Source organism: Meles meles, chromosome 7 (assembly GCF_922984935.1).
Source record: "Meles meles chromosome 7, mMelMel3.1 paternal haplotype, whole genome shotgun sequence".
NCBI classification, from domain to species: Eukaryota; Metazoa; Chordata; class Mammalia; order Carnivora; family Mustelidae; genus Meles; species Meles meles.
This window is the reverse complement of record NC_060072.1, coordinates 9,293,420-9,317,219: the sequence shown is the minus strand read 5'-3', so window position 1 is coordinate 9,317,219 and position 23,800 is coordinate 9,293,420. Positions and strand designations below refer to the sequence as shown.

Below are 23,800 nucleotides of genomic sequence, written 5' to 3'. Positions count from 1 at the left end.
GTATTGATGGAACAGGAGGCTGGAGGCTGTGTCCCTAAGATGGTGAGGACGGGGAGGGGTGGGGACCAGATCAAGACCCCCTAGGGGAAGGGAAGGGGTGTCGCAGGGGTGGGAGGGGGGTAGCAGACCCTGACACTGCCAAAGAGGCCAGCCTAGAGGCCAAAGTCAGAGGGTCCAGGTAGACTGTGGAGCTGGGATAGGTTGAAATACAACAGAGTCCCTCCCTCTCTCCTACTCCATCTCTCTAGGGCCCAAGGGAGGCGACGCTCTGGGGGTCCAGGCAATGGGTCCAGTGACGCAGGCAGATTGGGTCTCTGGGAACAAGTCAGGGACCTCGTTCCCAGAACTGGGGCACGAGGTGGGGATGGGGTGTTGGGAATGAGGCCAAAACCCAGTTATCAGAACTGGGACACTTTCCATGTGGGACTTGTGTTCCTTACATCCTTCCTGCATAAATCCTGGGGAACGGGGTATGTCTGCGCCAGGGAGCTGGCAGAACGATCAGTGTGAAAGGCTAGATTGGTGAGGTGCCTCCTGTGTCTGCCCGCTGCCCTGCCCCAGGGAGCCGCCTCCTTCCAGCCCCGCACCCCCAGGCTAGGTCCACCCTTGCAAGAAGAGCCTCAGAGTAAACATTATTTATTTTGAACATTCAAATTTACAAAAACAAAAAAAGTAACAAAACCAGGACACATCTCATACAGGTACACACATACGCACATATGTTGCATCTCATGTCACTTTATGTACAAAATCGGGCGAGGAGGAGGAGGGGATGCTCTAATTTCACAGTGTCAGACAGTTGGACGTGCTCACTCACGGCTCAGCCTGGGCCCACGCGAGCCCCCTCCCCACCCAGCAGGGGCTAGGTGGGATTTGGGGGGGGCAGGCAGCTGGGACAGAGGGGAGGAGAATGATCCCATCTTTGGGAGGGGACCCCTTCCCCCGTCTGCTCAAGGCAAGGTGCTGGGAAATGGAGAGGAACCAGGGACCCAGTTCTCGGCGGCGGTGGGGGGGGGACCACTGCGTTGTGGAGAGTCAGAAAGCTGAGCTCAGGTCTCCAGAAGTCCTGGCTGGGTGGCTCCAAGGACCACTCGCCCTCATCTATAAAACGAGGCTTGGGCCTCTTGAAGAAAACTTCCTGCCCAAAGCTGTGGTCCTAGGTCATGCACAACTGTGGCAAGATGATCTGTTCCCTCGGGATGTTGACCGGGGGTACAGCATGCCACAAAGGGGGGTGAATCTGGCAGATCAGAGCTGTGAAGCACCTGGCGCAGGCCTTGACCCAAAGCAGAAGTTTGAGAAAGATCATCTCCCCTCTTCCCTGCCTGGGGCTCTTGGGAGACTGTCCAGCTTCCTCTTCCCTTTGGATTCTCCTGGAAACTCGAGCCAGTTGGAGAAGGGCTGAGGCAGCAGGCACATGGCGGAGACCCCTCCACGGCCTCACCCAAGGGGACCCTGGCCCTGGGGCCAGCCCATCCTGGGCCTCTTCCTCCATCACCAACCCTGGGAGGGTAGTGAACGGGTCAAGCACATCTCTTTAGGGCAAAACCCACTGGGAGCAATGATGCTCGAGTCTCACTCCACACAGAGTAGGGGTGCTCGTCCCTTTGGTCCTGGCGATAACCTGCCTTGGTTTGAAGTCTGGACTCCAGCATCTGCCAGCTGGTTGACACCGGGCTGGCGACTTAACCTCTCTGTGCCCCAGTTCCCTCCCTTGGATCACGGGGCTGAGAAGAGTCCCACCTTCTGTGTTGTGAGGATAAATGAGATGATGCCTGTGAGGTGCTCAGCACAGGCCTGATACTTTAAAAAGATGGAACAGACTCACTCCAGCATCACCGTTAGCCAGGGCAGCTCAAGGACACAAGTGAGCACCGTTTCTGGCTCCTCTTTCCCCATCTTTTTGACTGTGCCCAGGAGCAGTTGGACAAGACCAGAGCCGGAGTCCAAACAGCAGGCATTCGGCAAAGTTGAAGAAGATCAGTGAACGAAGGAGGGGTGGGGACTTTCAGGTTTTCACCTTCCTGGAATGGAAACGGGCACCCAGGCCACTCACCAATGGCCCCAGACTCACAGCCTGCACCTCAAAGCCTCTAATTTGTTCCTGTGCCCTCTGGAGGACTGGCCAGGGTGACTCAGATGGGGACCAAGGTCCGATGTCTCATCATCACCAAAACAAAGCATAAAGAACTTGGGAGGATGCCTCTGGGTGGGCTCCAGTTCTGTCCCTTTCCTCCTAGACCCCTTCTTTCCCCCAAGGCCTCCAGAAAACCTGCTTCCTTAAGACCAGTACCGGAAACCCAATAAAGCCCGGGGTCCCCAGAATCTGGGTTCCAAATTCCGCTGTCACCCCAGCAACAGCGTATATCATTAAAAGATGCATGACCCAGCACTTGGGCTGATGTCATTGGCTGTTACCAGGGCAACCCTGGTCTCAGCAGGTTCTGGTGGAAGCACGCCATTGCTGCTGCTTCTAGGGGGAGTTGGGGCCATTGAAAGGTCTGTTTGTGCTCGTGAACTGGCAACAAGCATCTGGGGGCTGGAGGCAACAAGTCTTGGGGAAGCGTCCATGGCAATGGGCCCCACAGCCTGCAGCTCTCTTGCTTCCTGCCCCAGGCTGAGTAGTGGGGGGGGGCAGAGACAGGGAGCAGAAAGCGGGGCACATGCATCAGTACCTGCTCGAGTCAGGTAGTCTGCAGCTGCCCAGACACCTCGTAGGTGACCGGCAGAGGGGACACCTGCTTTCCATTCCTGCCAGAGTGCCTGGGGATCACCCTTTTCATCCCCCTACTTCCTGGGGGGGGGGTGTGCTGGATGCCAAGATATTTGTGTGTTTCATAAAGGAAGATGTTCATGTTGGAAAGCATTCTGACCCATTTCAAGTGTCCATCCTCTCAGGTGAAGTCTGGACGTGAAGACACTCATGGGCAGGCAGTATGGTGTAGGGGGGAAGAGCACTGAAGGGGGTGTCAGAAGCCCTGGGTTCTAGTCCTGGTTCTGCCACATTGTGCTGTGTGATCCTGTGCAAGTCGCTTGACCTCTCGGAGCTCTTCCCCATCTATACAAGCATGAAGTCAGACTGGGTGGTTTTTCTCAGTTATTACATTCTTCCACTCTCTTTGGGGAGCTGGTGAGGACTCAGGGTGGGGAGCTGGAAGCCACCAGCCCTTTCAGACCGGCAAGGGTGCCAGGCTGGGGTGGTGGGGGGAATCCAGAAAAGCTGGTTTTTACAGTCTGTGCATGAGGTTGGTCTGCCTTGTCCCTTGCCCTTGTCCCTGACTTTCTGGAGGCAGCTGCTGACCCTGACCCATGCCTAGCCAGATCCCATCTGCTACTTACTCTCAGGATCTGCCTCTGGTTCCTGGGCAGCTTCAGACTTGCCCCATCTGATCCACTTGGAACCACAGACCACCTCGCGTCTGATCTGGAGAGCTCTCCGAAATGACCAAAGCAAGGGTTACAAATGAGGAAGGCCGAGCCAGAGAGGGCAGGGACTCACAGAAGGCCACACAGCAGGTTAGCCTGCTGTGAACCATGTGAACCATGGGCTTCTTCTCATCCAGTGTTCTGCACACCACTCCATGCTTCTCCCCTCTTTGCCTACTTGGTTTCTCCCCTCTTTCCCCAGAGGCTGCAGGGCCATGCAGAGGGAGTAGGTAATGTGGCTCTGCTGTAACCTGGGTCCCCTGGGCACATGTCTCTGACACGAACTGCTCCTAGCTCAGGCTGAAGTGGCCCAGGCCATCCTCGGCATGGAGAGGTGACCTGCCAGTTAGCACACGTGTGGGTGGGCACAAGGGGTGTGACTATGGCCTTTGGGCTTCCCAGGGTCTTGTCCCTCACGCTGGAGCTAGAAGGGGATGTCCTGGAACTCGAGGTGGGGGTGGGCCAGGCATGGAACCGACATTCAAACCACTGCACACATAGAAATGAGGGAAGAGGAAGAGAGAAGGTGCAGGAGGCTCCGTCAAGATCCCGTGGCCCTTCCCTGGCAACGGGTGGAAAGATGGAGGAGGGATGAGTTTGAGTTTCCTGCCTCTGTCACCCCCTTCTCAGCTTGGGGGACGGCTCTAGAGTCTGTTGTGGCCCTGAAGGGGAAGGGGCCAGGCCTGTTGCCTGGGGGACAGGAGGGCAGACAGCCACGCCTGCCGCTGAGATAGTGGGTCCTTCCCTCACACACGACCCCGTGGGACATGCTGTTGAGATCAGTGGGATCAGACGTGGCTGATGGGCCAGCGTGGGCGGGGGTAAGAGAGAGCTCCAGTGTAATGCTGAGAGGGTGGGCGGTGCTGGGGGGGGGCTCTGCTACCACCCCCCCACCAGGCCCTGGACTCACCCCAGGCTTGGCCTGTTGGCTTGAGCTGCTTGTCCCCATCCAAGTGGGGTTAGGGGACAGGCGCTGCAGGGCAGGGCATTCTGGAGGTGTGGGTACAGGTGGGGAAACAGGTGGCATGGCCAGGAGTGGGGCGGGAGGGGAGGCCAGTGTGTGGGTAGGCTGAGGAGGGAATGTGTGCCCCCACCATAAGGTCCCCTGGCAGGCAAGGGAGGGACCCTGGATGAGGCAGCCCCTCATGCTTTGGCCCTCCCCTTGCAGACATCAAAGGTGGCCTTTTTTGCACCCCCGAAGGCCTCCACCAGCTTGTCTTCCCAGGGGAGGACGTTGCCCAGCAGCGGCCCAGTACAGTTGGCAATGCCCAGGACTTGGGCAGGTGTCAGGGCGTGGTCCCACAGGTTAAACTGGGCGATGTCACCCACGAAGGCCTGGGTGGCATCAAACCGGCCGCCCAGGGTATCCTGGGCCAAGAGAGCAGCAGAGAAAGGAGAGAGAAGAGAGACATGGAGTGAGCCATTGGAAAAGACAGGCAGACAGACTCAATCAGGCCCCAGGTCCTGCTGAAGTCCCACCCCTGGAGTTCTAGCCCCGCCCCAAGCTCTAGCTCCACCCCAAGCCTCCAGCTCTATCCCAGAGGTTCCAGCCCTTTGGGCAGGTCACTGCTCATTCTGAGCCTCAGTTTGCCCATCTGCAGAATGGCTGGGTCAGACCGAGTGATCATTGCTGTTCTTCCAGGGTCCCTCTACCTAACCCCTCCTTCTCAGGGGCCCTGGGTAAGTGGGACATCTACTCAGGCCTCAAGCCCTCACCCCACCCTGAGGCCTACCTGCTCCTGGCCCAGGATGAGGATCCCGTGAGGCTTGATGGGGTGCCAGGCGGCCAAGTTCTCACCGGAGCCCTGCAGCTCCCCATCCTGGTAGGCAGACCACAGGCCATCCCTCGTGGTCCAGGCGACACAGATGTGATGCCAGCCATTGTCCTTCAGGCTCAGAGGCAGCTGGGCCACCTGGACATAGGTCCCGCAACCCCAGGTCAGAGGTGCCACAAGTCCTAAGGCTGGACCAGTGGGGTGGGGATCAGGAGTCCCGTGTCCTTTCCAGGGACTGAGTCAAGGCTTGACCCTCCCCTTCCTCTCAACCCTGTGCCATTCTGGCCACTTTTCCCTCTTTCCCCACAACTTAACCAGGCAGCTTCTCTCGGATTGCAAGGGACTAGTCAATATTGGTTTTGGGGTGTTTCCAGGTACCTTATTTGCCCCCTCACAGGCCTGTCAGTTCGTGTGGGGTGGGAGCCACATCTCATAGCCTCTGAACACCTCACACAGCACCTGGCGGGGCTCAGAGAGTCCTAGCAGCCTTGGACTCAGAGCCTGGGCACTGGCATCCAGCTCTGGCTCTGCAACCCAACCTCCTGCAGGACCTTGGGGAGGCTGCTCTCTTCCCTGAATCTCAGTTCCTCATGCAAAGGACACAAAGGTCAAGCAAAGGGTGGCAAATACATAGCCACCTCTGCCTCGTCCACCCCAGGCGGGCACGGCTAACCAGTCATGAACCCAGGCTCAGCCCTGGGATCTTTCCTACCACAGTGCTCTGGGAAGCGGCTGGTGATTGATTAGCGTTGGCCTGTGAGATGAAAGGTACTTGCTGCCTGTGGATTTGGGACTCCCGAAGGGCTCTTTCATCTCCTAAATTCTGTGAGATCGCGCTTTAATACAACATTCTCTGAGGTCCACTTCGTGCCAGGCTTGTTCTGGACACTGGGGATGTGGATCTGGCCCTAGCTATAAATGAGCTGAGTCTGCAGGGGAGGGAAAAACTTCAGGGAGGATATAAGGCAAAATAACCCGGGGCCATTTGGGAGGTCCGGAGGAAGAGGCAGGTGTAGGACTGCAGACGTGGTATTCAAACACCTGGGGAAGGACAATGGATCTGACTGTCCCATTGCAAGTCAAGGCAAGGTGGGGACACAGCGGGAGCAAAGGCTGAGAGGCTGGAATAGAAGGGGAACTGAGTAATCTGGGAGGCCGACTTTAAAAAGATGGTAGAGGTTTGTGGAATAGGGCCATTGTGGGCCCTGTCCAGGGTGCTGAATCCTTTCCGCGGAGAGCAGAGTGCTGAGCTTGGGCAGGGCCAAGGATGGCAGCCAGGGGGTGAGTGAAGGGGACATGGTCGCAGGATCTAGATGTAGTTCAGCTACTCCAGTCTTCTTGGGACCTACTGGGCTACAAGAGAAACTCACTGTCCCCTGGGCCCATCTCCTACCTCCTCCTTCAGGACACCCATGAAAGACACCTGCTGAGCCGGCTTCTGATGGGGGACAGCCACTGCCTAGCCGCTCTACGTGGCTGCGGGCTGATCATGAGTGGGTATGATATGTGGTGTAAAGACCACCATGCCTGCATATCCCAAAGCAATATGGCAGGTAGAGGAGGATACTGGGGAGAGTGAGGATGATAAGATACTCCCTCTTCTCCTGCTCAGTCTCATGCCCCTCTCACACCACTTCCCCCATGTCCTAGTCCTGATCTGCGGACAGGCCCAGTGTGGGCTGTGGGGCTGGGGAAAATGGGTGCCCAAGGCCAGAACAGTGAAGAGGTGAAGAGGAGGTTTCTGCACCCCAAGACCACGAACCAACCGGCCCTTCGCCAGCTGTGTGGCCTGGGCACATTTTTGCTCTCTCTGAGCCTCAGCTTCTCCATGTGCAAAACAGTGACATTAAGGCTGCCTACCTCCCCGTGCTATTGGGAGGGTCAAGGGTGATAATGTGGGTAAAGCACTTACTGGCACAGGCCTGGAATGATACCGGCTCACATGTATCAAGCTTGCTAAATGCCAGGCTTGTGCAAAGCCCTTTACATGTATTTAAGTCACTTCTCCCCATGACCTCATGAGGCAGAAACTATTATTTTTCCTTCTTGGCAGATAGGGAACTGAGACACAGAAAGGATAAATGACCAGTTAAGGTCACACAGTAGGTAAGTAGCAGAACTGGTTCGAATCCAGCATTCAGGCCTGACTGTGGCACCATTCTGCTTTCCGGGTGATGGAAGGGGCAGAGGGACTGGCCACAGGAGAGGAGGGGGGCGGGGAGTCCACCAGCACTCCCTCCCTAGGTAGGTCCCTGGACTTCATTCTCTTCTCTTCTTGTCCAGGAGAATGAGCAGAGCCCTGGAACAGACCCTTCTAGCAATGCTCACACAGCTGGGTCACTGGAGAAGAGCCATGAGCTTCCTCTGTAAATGGAAAGGCCATCACTGATAGCCTCTCTTGGCTACAAGCCCCTCTTCAGCCAGCCCCAGGTCTGGTTTGTCTTTGTATCCCCAGAACCCAGTCTGGCACTCAGTAGACATTTCCCATGTGCTGACCCTGCCGAGCAGGAGAATGGAAAGGGCCCACATGCTTGGGACCCAGCCCAGTGCAGGGGCTCCTGGAAGGGTAACCCTGCCCCCCACTTTCCGCCCGCTCCGCCCAGCCCCCACTCACCTTATCATTGATCAGCAGTTCCATGGGGTCCTGTCCCGCCTCCAGCAGCACAATCTCATTGGCTTGCCCAGGCACGGAGTAGGAGAAGGGCGTGCCCTGGCCACTGCCGTCCGACCTGGAGCGCAGCCACATGCAGATGGTAAAGGCATAGAGCTCGGGCAGCGCCTTCCGCACACGGGCGTACATGTAGTTGTTGCGGATGGGGATGCTGATCTTGAAGGCATCTGGGGGGCTGTAGGCCGAGGACCCTGAGGGGGGTGGGCAAGGCAGACATGGTGGGGTCAGTGGACACTGATTGGGGGACAAGGCAGACTCTAGGATGAAGACTCCTAGTCAGTCCCTGGGCAGCTGCCACGTGCCAGGTGCCTTCACAGCCCTCTCTACCCTGCCTCTGTGTTGACAGGTGTGGTTAAAGCACAAGGGCTCTGGACCTGAGACGTCCTGAGTTCGAATCCTGCCTCTCACTTTCTAGCCAGGTGAACTTCCACAAGTTCAACGTCACCGCTCCAGCCCCGGTTTGCTCAGTCAAGTGACATAAATAAGATTTCCTCCCTCCCAGGCTTGTGTGAGGGCTGAGGGGGACAAACTATGTAAAGGGCCCAGTCCATAGTAAATGCTCAGCAAGGCTGAGCCATGGCTCAGAAAAATGGTCATTTTTCTTAGTTCTTTGCCTCGTTATTTAACAAGCACTGTGCAGAGCCTTTCACTTTTACCTGCGGTAAGTGCTTTTGTATCCATGATCTCCTTCATGCTTGTGACAACCCTAGGAGGCAGCCACTATTATAATCCTCATTTCACAGATGAGGACGCCTTGGCACAGAGATTAAGACATCTTCTTAAGGCCACACAGCTGCTCAGTGGGAGAGCTGGCATGCAAACAAGATCTTTGGGCAGGGGGTAACACCTACCACACCCACCTCCAGGGTAGGAGGTCCCCTTCTCTAGCTGGTTGTTGAGGGCTGGTGTTAGGGGGTTAGGGGCTGGTGGACCTGGGTTCCCAGGTCTAGTTGGGGCTAGGGGTGAAGGCTGATGTGCTAAAGCAACATGGGAAGAAGGGAAGGGACTCTGTGCCCTTGAAACCCATTTCATAGATGAGGAAGTCGAGTCCCAAGAAGGGACACAACTTGCCCATAGGCACACAGACATCCAGCCTAGTTGTCTGCCTCCTCCCTGCCCTGCAGCCTCTGGAAGGGGCATGTCCCCCAATCCCTTAGAAGATGTAGTACAGAGGGGCCGGTGGCAGGACCGAGGAGGGATAAGTTCACCTTTCTTGTCTTTGTACTCCAGCCAGGATGCTGAACCTGAAACCCACTGGGCTGTGCCTCACCTTCAGCTGTGCCCCTGCTCTGGCCCCTCTACTCCGAAACTGACTCTCCCTCTGCCTTCAGCAACTAGCCTGAGGCCCGCCTCCTTCAGGAAGCCTCTTGGATTTCCTACTTCTGAACTCGCGTCCCACATCTAAGCCAGTCCCTGATAATTGCTCATGATTCCCCCGGTATCCCCAGCTTGTCTGCAAGCCTCTTAAGGGTGGTCCTCCCAAGGTTTCAAAGACGAAAGGTCCCAGGGAGCACAGGGGTCGTAGATCCCCATATTTCGGATGAGAAAAACGAGGCCTGCGGAGAGGAAGCAAAATTCCAAAGTCACAGAGCAAGCCAGTGAGAGTTGTGGAGCCAGGGGCCAGGTCTCCTGAGGCTCAGACCTGAGCATTGCCCATGACGGCACATGTCTCGGACTCCTGGCAGTGCCAGGCCCAGGTGCTAAGCAAGTACCAAAATTCTGATTCACTGAAGGTGCAACTTTGTGGGGTGGTTAAATGCATGGACTTCAGGAAAGTCCAAACCTCAGGCCTGGTTTGAGGTCCAGATCCACTACTCACTGGCTGTGTGATGCTGGGCAAGTCACTTGCCCTCTCTGAGCCTCAGTTTTCTCATCTGTGAAACGGACAATAACAGTATCACCCCCACGTGGTTTGTGTAGACTAAACCAGCTGACGTGCCAACTCCCAGAACGTAAGGGCCAGAAAAGCTAACGGTTAAGAAAAATAAGATATTCTCCGTTAATTCCCTCCTTTTGGGGTTTCGCAGCCTCTTCGCCATCTAGCTTTAGCCTCTGGAGAGCATAGAAATATTCTCAAGTGAAACTGAGACCTTGAGGACCCATCTGGGAACCAAGGTCCCACCTGCTGTGTTCTCTGCAGGGCCCCAGACCCACCATGTTCCAATCCGGCCACGCGGTCCTGCAGGGCGTCCAGCTCCTTCTCCACTTCCTGCCGCTGCCGCTGGCTGCTGTGACTGAGAGCCACACGCTCCTTCTCCAGGGCCAGCACCTTGGCCAGCAGCTGCCCCTCCAGTTCGTCCATCTTGGAGTGCAGGGCGGTAGGCACCGCGGGTGCAGGGGCTGGGGCGGTTGAGAAGTTCACACGGGCTGGAAGCTCCTGCTGCTTACAGGGCAGAAGAAAGGGCATGTGAGGTCACTTGGACGGCGGACGGAAAGAGACACAGGGCTCAGAGATGCCCACCGCCCCTGCTGAGTGATGCCAGGTGAGCCTCAGCTTCCCCAAATGCAAAATGGGGATGGCAATACCAAACTCAGGCAATACCTGTTTAACGAAAGAACAGGTTCTTTCCGCTGCTGGCGCCTGATGGTAAGCCGAAAGCAGGCTGGCTCTTCCTCAAGAACATCTCAGTCTGTTGTTGGGGGGGCGGGGGGCTGGAAGTGGAGAGCTAGAGAAGCTCCCTGGGTGGTTCTCACCCTGCAGTCAGGGTTAAAGGCCACTGCTGAGTGGCTCTCATAACTGACAGCCTGTATGCTGATGGGTCCTTGAAGGGGTGGACTGTCTTAGTCTTCACTCATTCATTCGCCGGGCTTCTCTGAGATGGGGCAAAGTTCCGTGGGGGCACTAGGCAGATGCAGGGGCACGAACCAGGGGCTTCTGGAATAGGGCTGCGGTGGCGTGCCCGTTCCACAGCAGCAGGAGGTTAAGGGCATGGGCTCTTATTCAGACAAACCACGACTCAAATCCAGCTCCAGAACCAATCTGCTATGTGACCCCGGGTGCATGCCTCCATCTCTCTGAACCCGTTTCCTCACATGCAACAGGGACAACTGTACCTATTTAGAAGGATTGGGGGATGGTCAAGTAGTCAATGCCAATGAACAGAGCCTGGTTATTGCAATTACTGCCCAGGGCAGAGTGTTGTAAGCTGGTCTCTGACACCCTTATCTTGCCCAGGGTGAGGACAAAGTGCTTAGAGTCCCCCTTCTGCTGTCTTGTGACCCCATCAGGCAGGAGAATTAGGGCAGGAGCTCAAGGGGAGCTCTCCTCCCCCTCTCCTGCTGGAGGAAGCCCCCATCTGGGGTGGAAGAAGGCAGGGGAGGCTGCCAAGTCCAGACTCTGGTAGGGGCTAGTCTTTGGCAGATATTAATAATTCAGTGAGCTTCTAGGAGCCAAATTAGAACTTCCCTGTCCCATTGGCTCCCTCCGCCTTCCCCAAGGGCCCAGGAAGCTCCTGCTCAGTCAGTCCTGGGCCTTGCCCACAGGCTTAGCTCCAGACCAGAGCTCACTGAATTCTCACGATTCCTTCACTGAGCAAGGAATCGGGAAGCACCTACTAGGGGTTGGGCGCTGCACCAGGTGCTGAAGAGATAGTCAAGGGCAGAACAGAAAACAAAGAGCACGACTTAACATTTCCCGACTGCCCCGTGCCTCACAGGGATGGTCCTTCGGCTTGGGATGAGTATAGGAGACCCCTCCCCAGCCTCAGTGGCCCAGCCCTGGTCCTGCTGGTCATTTGCTGGATGAGACTGGGCAGATGCCTTCGCCTCAACGTGCCTGGTTTCTAGCCTTGTGAGGAGGGGGAAAACGGATGTCCTGCCTCAAAGTGCTGGAAGGAGGGGTGGGGATGCCAGCGCCTGAGAGAACCTGCTATGACCTCAGGCTGGGGAGTTGGAGGGACTGATTCCCCACCTCGGGAGTGGGAGCAGGGCGGGTAACTTCTCTAGTGTCATTTTCCCTCATCGACAGAGGGTTGGGAATGCCCATTTCGCAGACCTGGAGTCAAGATTGAATGGTGGTGTGCGGGACAAGAGCCCGGGCCAAAGCTGGACCACAGTGGGACGCCTTTTCCTGTTTGTTTGTTTTTTTAAGCACTTATTTATTTATTTGGAGAGAGAGAGAATGAGAGAGACGGCATGAGTGGGAGGGGCACAGGGAAAGGGAGAGAGAACCTCCGGCAGACTCCCCACTAAGCACGGAGCCTGATGCAGGGCTTGGTCTCATGACTCTGAGATCACGACCTGAGCTAAAGCCAAGAATTGGACACTTAACCAACTGAGCCACCCAGGTACCCCATAGGGGGTCACCTTTATCCCCCATCACATCCTGCGTAAAAGGGCACAGCCACCTATCCGTGCTCGGCCCCCGGGGCTGGGGTGCAGGCCAAGTCCGTGGGGCACGGACCGATGAGCACCTCCGGCCCCACCCCTTGCACTAACCTCCGATAGCCTGTCTGGAGGGCTCCTTCTAACTTCCTGCGTGCCTACGAATCCTAACTCTGGGGCTAACAACGCAAAGCCTCAGTTTCCTCTTCTGGGAAATAGGGACAACGGGCCCCCCTCCGTCCATCCCTGGGAAGTAATGGGCCCTCCTGGACTGTACTAAAGCCAGATGCAAACTGTGAGCCTTAAGTACATCATCAGCCAGTGAAGAGACAGCTACTTCCAGAAACTTCCACTGGCCACAAAAGCCCAGGGAGTCAGGGCCGGGCAACCACTGCATTTAAAGTGGCTGAACTTCAGGAAATCTTGGGCTGAGGCAGCTAGCTCCTAGAGGGCATCCTGTCTCGGTGCCAGTGGGGCCACGGCTGGGTCTCCTGGGATCCGGCACCCTCGAGCCTCAGTTTCCCTCTTTCCATGGTGCCAAGCTTGGCAGGAGGGCCACACGTCTGAATGAGACAGTGTGCCAGGCCCGTCCTTGGCACGGCACGTGTATCTACTCCCCAGTCCTCACAGCCGCTCCTTTTGGTTGCTACTCTCAGTGTCCGCATTTCACAGAGCGGGGAACTGAGGCAGAAGTCCTTTTGAACTTCCTACAGTAACGGGGCCGGGCAAAGCTGACACCCTTGGAGCTCTCGGGCAAAGCGTTGTCCTTCCTCAGAGGAGGAACAGGACATCTAGTGCTATTTACACAGACGCCGCGGCGAGGAGGAGCCGTGCAGGCTGAGGGAGGCGGGCGTGCAAGCTGTCCTTTTGTCGGAGTCCCTAGCTTTACCGCTGGCAGGAAGGCCAGGGAGGAGGTGGGCCCTCCAGCTCGTGCGCAGCCCCCTCCCCACCCCAGTGTCTGAATCAGAAGAGCGTGGCTCCCCCCACTTTCCCATCTGCTGCAGGCGCAGTCTGGGCCGCGTGGGCTCCTGGCAGATGCCAGCTGGGCCCCTACCCAAGGTGGGGGGAGGGATGATGATGCTCTCACCCCCACTCAGGTCCCGATGTGGCGGGGAAAGGGGGGCTCTGAACCCACAGACTGTTGCGCTGGGAGTTTGGGTGGGGATCAGCGTAAGTATACGGGCCCCGAGCCAGAGCCCGGGGCTCCAGCCCAGAGCAGCGCCCACGTGCTGGGCTCATTAGCACTCGGTGATAAGAATGTGAGGTGGCAGCTGTCCTCATCGTCACGTACTGCGCGCATTTCACAACCCCGCTCGACCGTCTGGGGAAGTGAGGAGGCCCACTTTACAGATGAGGGAACTGAGACGGTGAGCTGAAGTTTCAGGAACCCCAGCCCGGGCCCTTCTGGTTCCAGAACCTGTTTCCATTCCTCCGTCCTCCCTCACTGTGTGGGTCCCAGTCCGCCAAGTGGGCACAGTGCTGGCTGCCCTGCCTGCCTGGGGGGGGGGGGGCAGTGGAAGAGGTTCCAGTGGTCACGAAAAGGCTGGGAGGGTCCCACAGGCCATCAGACCATGGTGGGGGGCGGGGGGTGGCCTCACAAAGGGACCCAGAAAGGAGGGACCTGCCTAGGCAGGTGGCTTTGAGGCTGGGAGGATGTGGGGAGGACCCAACCACCTCATCCCCAGGTGGGGTCTGCTCCTTTCCTTCGGGGAGCAGAGGGAGGGTGCTGGGGCTCTGTGCACAGCTCACCCCTGCCCAGGCTGTGCAGGGCCCTGTTCCGGGGGGCAGCATGCGGGGCGGAGGAGGAGAGGCTTTCCGGAGGCACCGTGGGGACGGTCTCCTCACCTCCCCATCTGACCATCCCCAGTCCAGTGTGGATCTGCTGGGCTCACAGCTGGGTTCCACCCCCCTAGTGAACTTGCATAAGGTAGTGTGCCTCAGTTTCCCCAGCAAATAGGTACAGCAGTAGCATCTCAGTGCACCTTGAGAAGTGAGGGAGTCATAACGCCCTGAGGGCAGAGCGGGTACGGGAAGCGCTGTGTCAGTTATTATTACTACTACTTAAATAGTTCTGGAAGGGGCCCATCCTTCTCCAACACCAGCCATAAATCTTTTTGTTTAATCATTTTGTTGGGAGAAAAAGCAAGTTACAGAAGAACAGTTAGAGACCATTCGTATGAAGCTGCAGATTCAAAACCAGATCATGTATTTATAAAAAGCAGGAACAAACACCCGGGAGAGATGAATACAAATTCGGGGCAGTGGGGACCCTCTCCTGGGGGTAGGTGGTCTGGGGCTGGGAGCTGAGAGGCCCTGAGGGGCACGAGCTGTCTGCAAACAGTCTGCTTCTTGAGTTTGGGTCTCCGCCTTGATGGCATTCTTTATTCCTTTGTGTATGTCTGAGATACTCTGCAATGACTTTGTTTAAAAAAAAAAACAAAAAACACAGGGAGGGGCGCCTGGGTGGCTCAGTGGGTTAAGCCTCTGCCCTCGGCTCAGGTCATGGTCCTAGGGTCCTGGGATGGAGCCCCACATCAGGTTCTCTGCTCAACAGGGAGCCTGCCTCCCCCCCACCCCTCTGCCTGACTCTCTGCCTACCTGTGATCTCTGTCTGTCAAATAAATAAAATCTTTAAAAAAAAAAAAAAACAGGGAAAAATCCGAAAGCAGAGTCTCTGAGGGTCGAAGCAAACCCTGAATCTTAATGGTGGCCTAACTTGGCTCCTTGGGCTTCCCTAGTCCAGGCCCAGGTCACCCGGCCCCTGCACTGACCTTTCTTCATGAGGAAGCCAGGGGCCTCATCTGCTTAAAATCCTCCAATAGCTCCCCTCCCCCACCCATAAAGTCCCAGCCCCTCTGGATCTCAGCCCTCACTACCCACCCCTGCAGGCTGCACTTTCCTCCCACTTAAAGTCCCCAACTGCCCCTCCCCCGGCTCCCTTCCCACCCCAGGGGCTCCAGATATGCTCTTCCTTCTGCCAAGAACACGCTTCCTGCTCCCCCTGCTCCTTCCCTGGCCAAAGCCCACTCCCCCTCCAGATGGCAGCTTTCCCGACCCCTGATCTAAGATGTTCCGAAGGGAGAGGAAAGAGGGTTTCTGTGGGGCCTGCGAAGTCTTCCTTCCCTCGGTCCCTCCCTCACTCATCCATCCGCGTGTCCACACAGGCTGTGACAACTCTATGTCATGAAGTCAGGCACAACTCGCGCATCAGACAGGCCAGCGTCCTTTCCAGGACCCCACTTCCTAGGTCTGTGGCCCTGGCCAACTCCCAGGACCGCTGGTTTCCTCAACTGTAAAATGGGGATAATCATCGTCTTTACGTTTTGGAATATCATTAATGGCCGGATGAAAAATGTGTGTGAGGGCCGGCGTATGAGATGCGGCTAATCAGTGGGTTTGATCAGGAGGCGCGTTCGCGTCTACAGAGGGGCAGGAGGGCACAGAGAGCCGTACCTGTGGGGTGATGGGCTCTGGAGTCAGCTGCCCAACGGCCAGATTAGCCTGCCTCTGTTTCCTCACCTGCCATATGGGGACAGTAACAGCCCCATGGTTCTTGGGACTCAACTGTAAGGCCCCTAGAACAGGCTGGCACAGAGGGTACCCTCAGTCCTGCTGTCTCTTCCCGGGCACCGGGTGCCGTGGCTCTAGGGGTGAGTGAGGCGGGCACCAGCCCCAGGCCGTGCTCTCCGCTGCTGGACGGGAAGGCCGACTGGCTGCGGGGACAGCACACACGCCCTCACGGAGGCGCGGGCTCTGTGGGGCAGCAGGGGTCAGGGTGAGTCTGGGCAGGCCTCTCTGAGGGACCTTTTCTCCCTGGGAGCTGGCCCAGCAGGCCCTGTGTCTCCATCCCACCCCCGTGGGGAGGGTCAGGAGAGCAGGCTGTGGAGGCCAGACTGATCTTTGTCTCTGGGCCCCCAAGGCTGATTTGCAGCTGTAACCAAAAGTAGACAGATGGGGGACACCTGGGTGGCTCAGTGGGTTAAGCCTCTGCCTTCGGCTGGGGTCATGATCCCAGGGTCCTGGGATCGAGCCCCGCATCCAGCTCTCTGCTCAGCAGGGAGCCTGCTTCCTCCCCCTCTCTCTCTGCCTGCCTCTCTGCCTACTTGTGATCTCTCTGTCAAATCAATAATAAAATCTTAAAAAAAAAAAGTAGACAGATGGGTCTCTGTGTAGTGGGGTGTGGAGTGGCGTTGGGGGGATGGTGTGTGTGACAGGTCGGGGCACTCCGTGAGCGGTGAGGCCAGGAGAAGGCTCTCTGAACATCTGTCTTTCCACCCTCCTGGGCTCAGAGGCCCCAGAGTAAGTGACAGGACACCCTCAACGCCTCCTCCCTTCAAGTACTCTCTGTCGAGCTGCCTCACTGAGGTGGCCACAGAATTCCCTCTCAGGTCCAGCTTGCCCTCATACTTCTGGGCTCTGGCCAAAATTCTGCAGCAAAAACTCAGAATCCCCCCTACCCGCAAGCCCATTTTTACAGAAAATCCTGGCTGTGCGCTGAGCTCAGCTTCTGCTGTGCAGTGTGACCTCGGGCAAGTTACTCAGCGTCTCTGAGCATCAGCTTCCCCTGGAATCAAAGAGGGGCGTGTGGGGGCACATAAGTGCTTCCACTTTCTTTGGTTTTCTCAGCCCCTGTCCCCAGAGTTCTGCGGGGACCATGGGCCCAAGACTGTCTCCGGGAGACCCCACCACATTGCCCCTTGGTGAGGAGAACCGACCCCTGACCCCTTTCCACCTCCCACAGGCAAGGACTTTACAAAACGGCCAATAAACATAAGAAAAGCCGCTCCATATCATGAGTCATCAGAGATATACAAATTAAAACCCCAGCGAGTTCACTACACACCCACCAAAACGGGGAGGGTTTTAAAAATAACCATATACCAAGGCTGGCAAGCTGCACGCACAGGTGGGCATGTCGACGCTTACTGCCACTTTGGAAAAGTGTTTGGCATCACCTCCTCGCGTTAAATAAATGTCTCTCTCGGGACCCGGACACCCACTCCTGGGGATGCAGCCAGGAGAAATGAGGGCTTATCGCCACCAAAAGATGTCACAGGAATGTTCACGGCAGCCTTATTTGTCATAATGCCAAGCCAGAAACACCCCAAATGTCCATCCATCGAGGACGGGTAAGTAAACTGAGGCATATCCATACGTCGAAACACTATGCGGCGTGGAAAAAAAATAACACACCACTGACACAGGCTCGGCGACCCAATGTCAGACACAACATATAACCAAACGTCAGACACAGCAGCGCGCGGCCGTCTGAGAACGCTCGAATGAAGTTCAAACCCAGACAGACCACATCTTCGGTGGCAGAAGCTGGGGGAGTGGTACCTCTGGGGAAGGAGGGATTTTAGGGGTCACAAAGGAGACTTTGGGGGCACTGGAAATGTCCTCTTCTCAATCTAGGTGGTGTTCTCATGGGTGTAGTCATACGCGAGTTTCCACTGAGGTGTAGAGAAGATTTGTGTGTTTCATACGTACGGTACATGAGTCCTTACATGTCAGGAATGTTAAGATAGACTTCCAAAAGGGCCCTGAGTTCTCCCAAGCAGGCTTGGAAGGGCAGGATGGGCCTCCTCTCTTGGGAGAAGGACTGCCAGGGAAAGGGCCCAGGATGACAGGACAAGAGGGCCCCTCCTGGGGTCCGGCCCCCACCCCCATCTCACAGATGGGGAAGCCAAGGATCAGAGAGAAGGAATTTTTTTTTGAGGTCACAGGCAGCAGGTGGTAGAGCCGGGGTTTGAAACCCCAGGTTTCCTGCTAGAGCAAAGGTGTCACACTGGCAGGAGTGGGGGTTAAGGGCTTGGAAGTACCAGGGTTCCGCGCGGAGGTGGGGGGGGGCCGGCCACAGGAAGGGGGGCCGTCGGGGTCTTAGGTGGCTGGTGGGCACTGAGGTTCCACATCCTCAACGGGCAGACTCTCTCTCGCTGCACCCTGCCAGCCCAGTTCACAGTCAGAAAGGCAGGACGGGGGGAACCATCCCTGCCGAGCAGAAGCTGCCAGAATGGCCAGCAGTGGAAGAGGACAGCAAAAGCAACCAACAGACTTTAGAAAAGGCACCAGGAGATTCTCTACGCCACCGCGTTTGTCGGCAGATGTCCCTCAGAAACCAGAGGCATGGGAGTGGGTTGGCTGGGGGCCTGGCGGGGACCCTCCCCCACATGTCACCCCACCCCTCCCCACACCCACAACTCCTAACCCGGACACATCTGCCCAAGAAGTCCCAGTTTAGAGCCCAAAGGGCCAGGACCAAATTAAGCCCCTCTTTGCACCCATTTTACAGATAAGAAAATGAAAAAAAAAAGTCAAGGGAGGTGAAGAGCTTCAAAGCACAGGAACGTCACGTTACGCCACCAGCCAGCCTACTTCAGAGACCATTTAGAGCTGGAAGGTGTCTAGAGGACGTTTGGCCCACCGTATCATTTTAGGGAGTGGAAACCGAAGCCCCGGGGGTCGGGGGGATGGGGTGGTGGGCCTGACTCCACTTCCTCTAGAGTCTCTGGCCCTCTATGTCCTTATCCGTAAGATGGGGACACATACAGCCCACTTCCCAGGGCTGAAGACTGATGAGATAATAAATATGACTTATTGTTATCTATTTTCAGCAAAGCTCTCACGTGAGCCTTCTGATGATCTTGCCAACCAGCAGGACAAGCCTTTGAGGACTGGCCCTCCTCACTCTTGCTCTGGGTGGACTGATGCAGGGTCATTGACAGGGTCAAATCCAAGCCCCACCGCTGTGTGACCTTGGGTCAATTGCTTAACCCCTCTGAATGTTGGGGTTTTTTCCGTCGGTACAAGGGGAAGGAAATTGTTACCTTCCTCATGGAGAGTTTATGAGGATTACATGAGAGAATGAGAAGTGCCCGACACATGGTAAGTGCTCAGTGAGTGTGAGCTGTAATCATTATCAAGTTCAGAGTCCCCTGTGACCATCATCAGAGTGTTCCTTATCCCCGTCTTCCCACTCCAAGATGGGGGTAGGCAACCAGCTAGCCAGGCCAGGTTAGGGATGTGGTTTCGGTCAAAGAACTGCTGATTAAATCAATCTTAAAGTTTCATTTTACACATATATTAAATTAGTGCAAAAATGGAACCCCGGAACTTGCATATATGGCCAGTTGCCATACAGATGGTTCAACCCTTTTGGAAAGTGGTTCTTGGCCTCAGCCATAAAAGATCAATATCCTCTGACCCGGTAATACCACTCCTGGGACTCCAGCCTAAAGAAACAATTCAACAGACTTAAAAAGAAAAAGAAAGAAAGAAAGAAAGAAACCTAAAAACAAAACCCAAACAACTATCTGCATGAAACTGATCCCGCAATGAGCATCTAGAAGAAAAATAATTCGGAACAATCGACAGGTCCAGCAACAAGAGCGATCAGAGGATTGACAGATGGTAGAGCCGGAGTCAGAGTCCAGTGTACCATGGTCGGCATTAAAATGGTAATGACCAGCAACCCATAACTGGGGAACAATGTCTGCCTCTGTAGAAAGAACCAAGAGGGGCCACAAAAACAGATACAATGGCAGAATGAAATGCGATTTCTCCCCCAACCAACACCTTTTGACTTTTTTCAATGAACAGCCACAACAATAACACAAATAGAAACACAGGAAGGAAGACAATTTCTTCTAAGCCCTCAAATGTGGCTCTCACTTGAGGCCTCAGGGGGAGGCCTGGGCCAGTGTGGCTTTCCCTCCCCTTTGGTAGAAGGCCGATGGAGTGAGGGAGGGGGTGATGCAGAGATGTGCAGAGTGGGGACAGGCAGGGATGTGCCCAGGGTTATGGGAGCAGGAATGGGGCCAGAAAAAAGACTGTGTGATCAGGGAGGGCCTCTGGGAGGTGGTGTCCTCAGAGCAGACTCCTAGATGGTGAGTATGGATACTCTGGGGGTAATCTGGACAGAGGCAAGAAGGAACTGGGAGTCTGGTCAGCTCTGAAACGACAGCCTGGGGCAGGCTGGATACTTTGCACCACAAGGAAGCCCCATGATGGGCTTAAGGAAGATCCCCCGGGCCACCTGGAGGAAGAAGCGTGGAGGAGTGTGCCGTAAAGGGCGAGAGAGGAGTGGCGAGGAAACAGATCTTGGGAATCCACGGACATCCTTTTGAGGATACTGGATGAAAAGAGGGGAGGAAGGAGGCAGTGGCTACGAGATGCACACGGTCCTGCTGAGATCAGTAGGCTGAGCCCACAGCAGGACTGTTGGGGTCCAGACCCCATCCCTTCCCAAAGGCCCCACGGGGGCTGGCTCTGGGTGCTGCCAGGCTCCGCAGGCAGACCTGGTGGACCAGCAGAGCCCCGCCCTTCGCCCTTCATGTCCACTGTACGCAGAAAGCAGCGGGGGGGATGTGCAGGGAAGCCAGGGCTCTCCCAACCTGGGAGGCCCAGCTGGTGCCAAATCCCAGCCGCCAGGATCCCCGCCCCCCAACCTCAGCAGGCTAACTGGAGCGGAGCCCACCCTGCCAAATGCACAGGTGCTGGGGGAACAGGTCCAGGGCAAGCCCGGCTCTGCCAACCCCAGACGTGGGAGGAACCGCAGGGGCCATCTGGGTATGGAGGCAGGGGTGAGGGCAGCAGGCAAGAGGAAGTTTACTGAGAACACAGTTTTGTTTTGTTTTTTATTTAATGTTAATAAATTCTCTTTCCTGGGGCACCTGGGTGGCTCAGTCCTTAAGCATCTGCCTTTGGCTCAGGTCATGATCCCAGGGTCCAGGGATCGAGCCCCTGCATCAGGCTCCTTGCTCTGTGGGGAGCCTGCTTCTCCCTCTTCCACTCCCCCTGCTTGTGTTCCCTCTCTCGCTGTCTCTGTCTCTGACAAATAAATAAATAAAATCTTTTAAAAAAAAAACACACACACACACAACCAGCCCCTCTTTCCTAAAAGGAGAGTTTGTTCCCATTTTTATTTCTGCTACTTAAAAAATTAGCAATATTATATCTTAATGACGAAAGTAGCAGTCACTCACACTGACCGAGCACACACGGCTGCCGACACTGTTCTGGGCCATTCCCAAGGACTAACTCACTCAGTCTTCCTAACACCTCCACTGAGGTCGGTGTTATTATTGTTCCCATTTCACAGGTGAGGAAACTGAGGCTCCCCTGCACTGTTGAATTTCAGTGTTTCCCTGATTATCTTCCCGCTCTTGGCTCTCTCATCCTAGAAAAGCCCCAGAGCCTAAGTAGGAAAAGGGGATGCTGTTAGCCTTGCAGAAGAGCCCCCTGGGCTTTGCTCCTGCCGCTGGCACTCACCGAGGAGGGCCCTGAGTCCTGGTTTCTCACAGATAAGTAGAGAGGGGTGACTGGGATGGCCTGGCCACGCTCAGATCCCCTGTGGGGTGGGTGCTGACCCCAGCACAGACTGTCCGGAGGGCCACGGGGCCATGGCACTCAATGGCCAACCTTTCCTATAGGCCAAGTCTATGCCAGAGCTCGATGTGAGGGAGCCACGAGGAGGGGGAGTCCCCACGTTTCCTTCCTTCCAGCCTCTACTCCCTCTGCCTTTGACAGCTCCGCTAGGTTGGGGGAAAACATGAAAGGGGGCTTTGGCCTCTCTCTCTCCCCTCCTCTTTCCACAGACTCAGTTTTGTTGCTAACCCCCTTTGCTGCCATCTGGAAATCCTGGATGGCTGGGGGTGCTCAGTCCCCTCTCAGACCCTCTGTGTCTGACCTGACCCAGGGGCTTCCGAAGAAGGTGTGTGGAGGAGAAGGAACCCGCCCGATGCCCTATTCTCCAGTCAGTCCCCACCCAGAGCTGCTGGCTTCCAGGTACTGGGGGCTGGGCCAGCGCCATCTAAGCCGCGGCCCTTGGGTCTGTGGTCCGAGGCCGAGCGGGGGATACCGGGATGGGAAGCGCTGAGGGACACCGGGATTTGGCTGATGGGACACTCTGGTCCCTGCTCTTCGCAGGACAGCAGCTTCCGGAGTCTCTCGGACAACGCCTCCTAGCTCCCCGCCCCCACCCTAGGAAGCGAAGGGGACTGGGGCTACTTTGGGGGTGTCTGCAAGAAACAAACGAAACGGACATCTAACGAGGTCCCAGTACGCGCCAAGCATTTTCACGTACCTACATTTCACTACATCCTCGCTACTTGCGGACGCCGTGACGCCCGTTTCACAGATGCGGAAACTGAGGCTCAGCACAGGGGAGCCTGGAGGAAACGGGGAGGGGAACGAGTCTTCCCCGCGCGCCCCAGCCCCGTGCGGGTGTCTCACGGACGGCAGGCGCCGGCCTCCCCTTTCCGCCCCTCGCACACCCCCCGCCGCTGCCCGACGGCGCGCGGCGCTCACCTCGATGCGGTCCAGGCGGTCCCGGAGGGCGCGCACGGCGTCCTCCAGCTGGAGGATGAGCGCCGGCGAGTCCCAGGGCCCGTCGGCCATGGCGTCGCGGCGGGGCCCCGGGTCCTGGAGGCCGCGCGGCAGGCCGCTCTCGCAGCGGCCCAGCTTGCCGGTGAGCTCGCGGATGGTGTCCTGGTCGGCGCGGATGCGCGCCTCCTGCTGCAGCGCCGTCTGGCGCAGCTGCTCGGCCGTGCTCTGCAGCAGCAGCAGCTCCTCCCGCTCGCCGGCCGCCGAGTCGCCCTGCTCGGCCCCCGACGGGCAGGCGGCCGCCAGCGGCGTGCAGAGGAAGCGGCTGAAGAGGGGCGCGGGTGGCAGCGGGTGCGCGCTGGCCGCCGGCGCCCCGGGCAGCGCTGGGGGCCCGGCCGAGCCGCCCGCGCCGTGCAGCGCGCTCAGACTGCGCTGCGGGCCCGGGGACGCGGCGGCGGCGGCGGCCGAGGAGGCCGAGGCGTTGTCGGCGCCGCCGGGCAGCGCCCGCGCCGGGCTGGCCGCCAGGGGCACGCTGGCGATGATGCAGATGACGGCACCGAGGAACGCCAGCATGCCCGCGGCCAGCAGCACGGCCAGGAACTTCAGCGTGAGGCGGGCGGCGGGGGCGCCCGAGGCCCCCCGGCAGGCGCGGCGGCGGGGTCGGGGCGCGGGGCCCGGGCGCGCGGGGCCGAACGGGGCCGAGCGGGAGCCGGAGCCCGAGCGGGAGCTGTTGCCGCGGCCGCTGCTGCCGCCGCTCTGAGCCCGCGGCGCGAGGAGGAGAAGGCTGCGGGCGGCGGGGAGGGGGAGCGGGCGCGGCGGCCCCGCCCCGCAGGCTCCCCTGGGCCGGCCCTGGCCCAGCCCCGCACCCGTTCCGTGCCGGGCGCCGCGGCCGGGGCGCCGCCGAGAGCGTGATCCCACCACCCGCCCCGCACGGGGCGGGGGGTGTAGGGGATAGGGGGCGGCGACCCGGTGGCCGCGCGGCGGGACTCCCGGGGGACCCCCGCAGCACCCGTCCCGGGCTCCCGCCCCCTCCCCGAACCCGTAATGCCGACTGCTACCTGGCGGGGAGCTTGTCTCGTGTCGGGCTCAGGGCCTGGCGAGCTACAAGCTCGGGCGCAGGGAAGCCTCGCGGTGGACACGCTCACCGGTAAACGGAGAAGCCCGAGGCCCACCGAGGTCGGGTCGCTGTCCAAGGTCACGCAGCCAGGATGCGTTGGAGCAGCCTTGGAGTTCAGGCACTTCTGGGGGGCGGGAGGGCTCAGGTTGTGCGATGGAGCTGGGG

General features: G+C 57.6%; 1 protein-coding gene across 1 annotated transcript; it reads right to left on the bottom strand.

The window, feature by feature from the left end:
- Window positions 1–620: 620 nt before the first annotated feature.
- On the bottom strand, window positions 621–23,155 carry NPTXR (neuronal pentraxin receptor). Its single transcript, XM_046011597.1, has 5 exons — window positions 22,504–23,155; window positions 10,027–10,255; window positions 7,816–8,063; window positions 5,160–5,339; window positions 621–4,794 (listed from the first exon to the last, which is right to left on the bottom strand). The coding sequence occupies exons 1-5, from the start codon at window positions 23,089–23,091 to the stop codon at window positions 4,570–4,572; spliced, it is 1,470 nt and encodes a 489-aa protein (XP_045867553.1). The 5' UTR covers window positions 23,092–23,155; the 3' UTR covers window positions 621–4,569.
- Window positions 23,156–23,800: the final 645 nt, after the last annotated feature.

What these genes read in the sequence shown, in the direction of transcription:
- NPTXR (XM_046011597.1), bottom strand. Translation starts at nt 23,091, where the DNA reads ATGCTGGCGTTCCTCGGTGCCGTCATCTGCATCATCGCCAGCGTGCCC. An exon ending in AACTGCTGATCAATGATAAG is followed by an intron (nt 5,340 to 7,815) that starts GTGAGTGGGGGC and finishes ACCTATGTCCAG; the next exon opens with GTGGCCCAGCTGCCTCTGAG. An exon ending in TCATCCTGGGCCAGGAGCAG is followed by an intron (nt 4,795 to 5,159) that starts GTAGGCCTCAGG and finishes CTCTTGGCCCAG; the next exon opens with GATACCCTGGGCGGCCGGTT.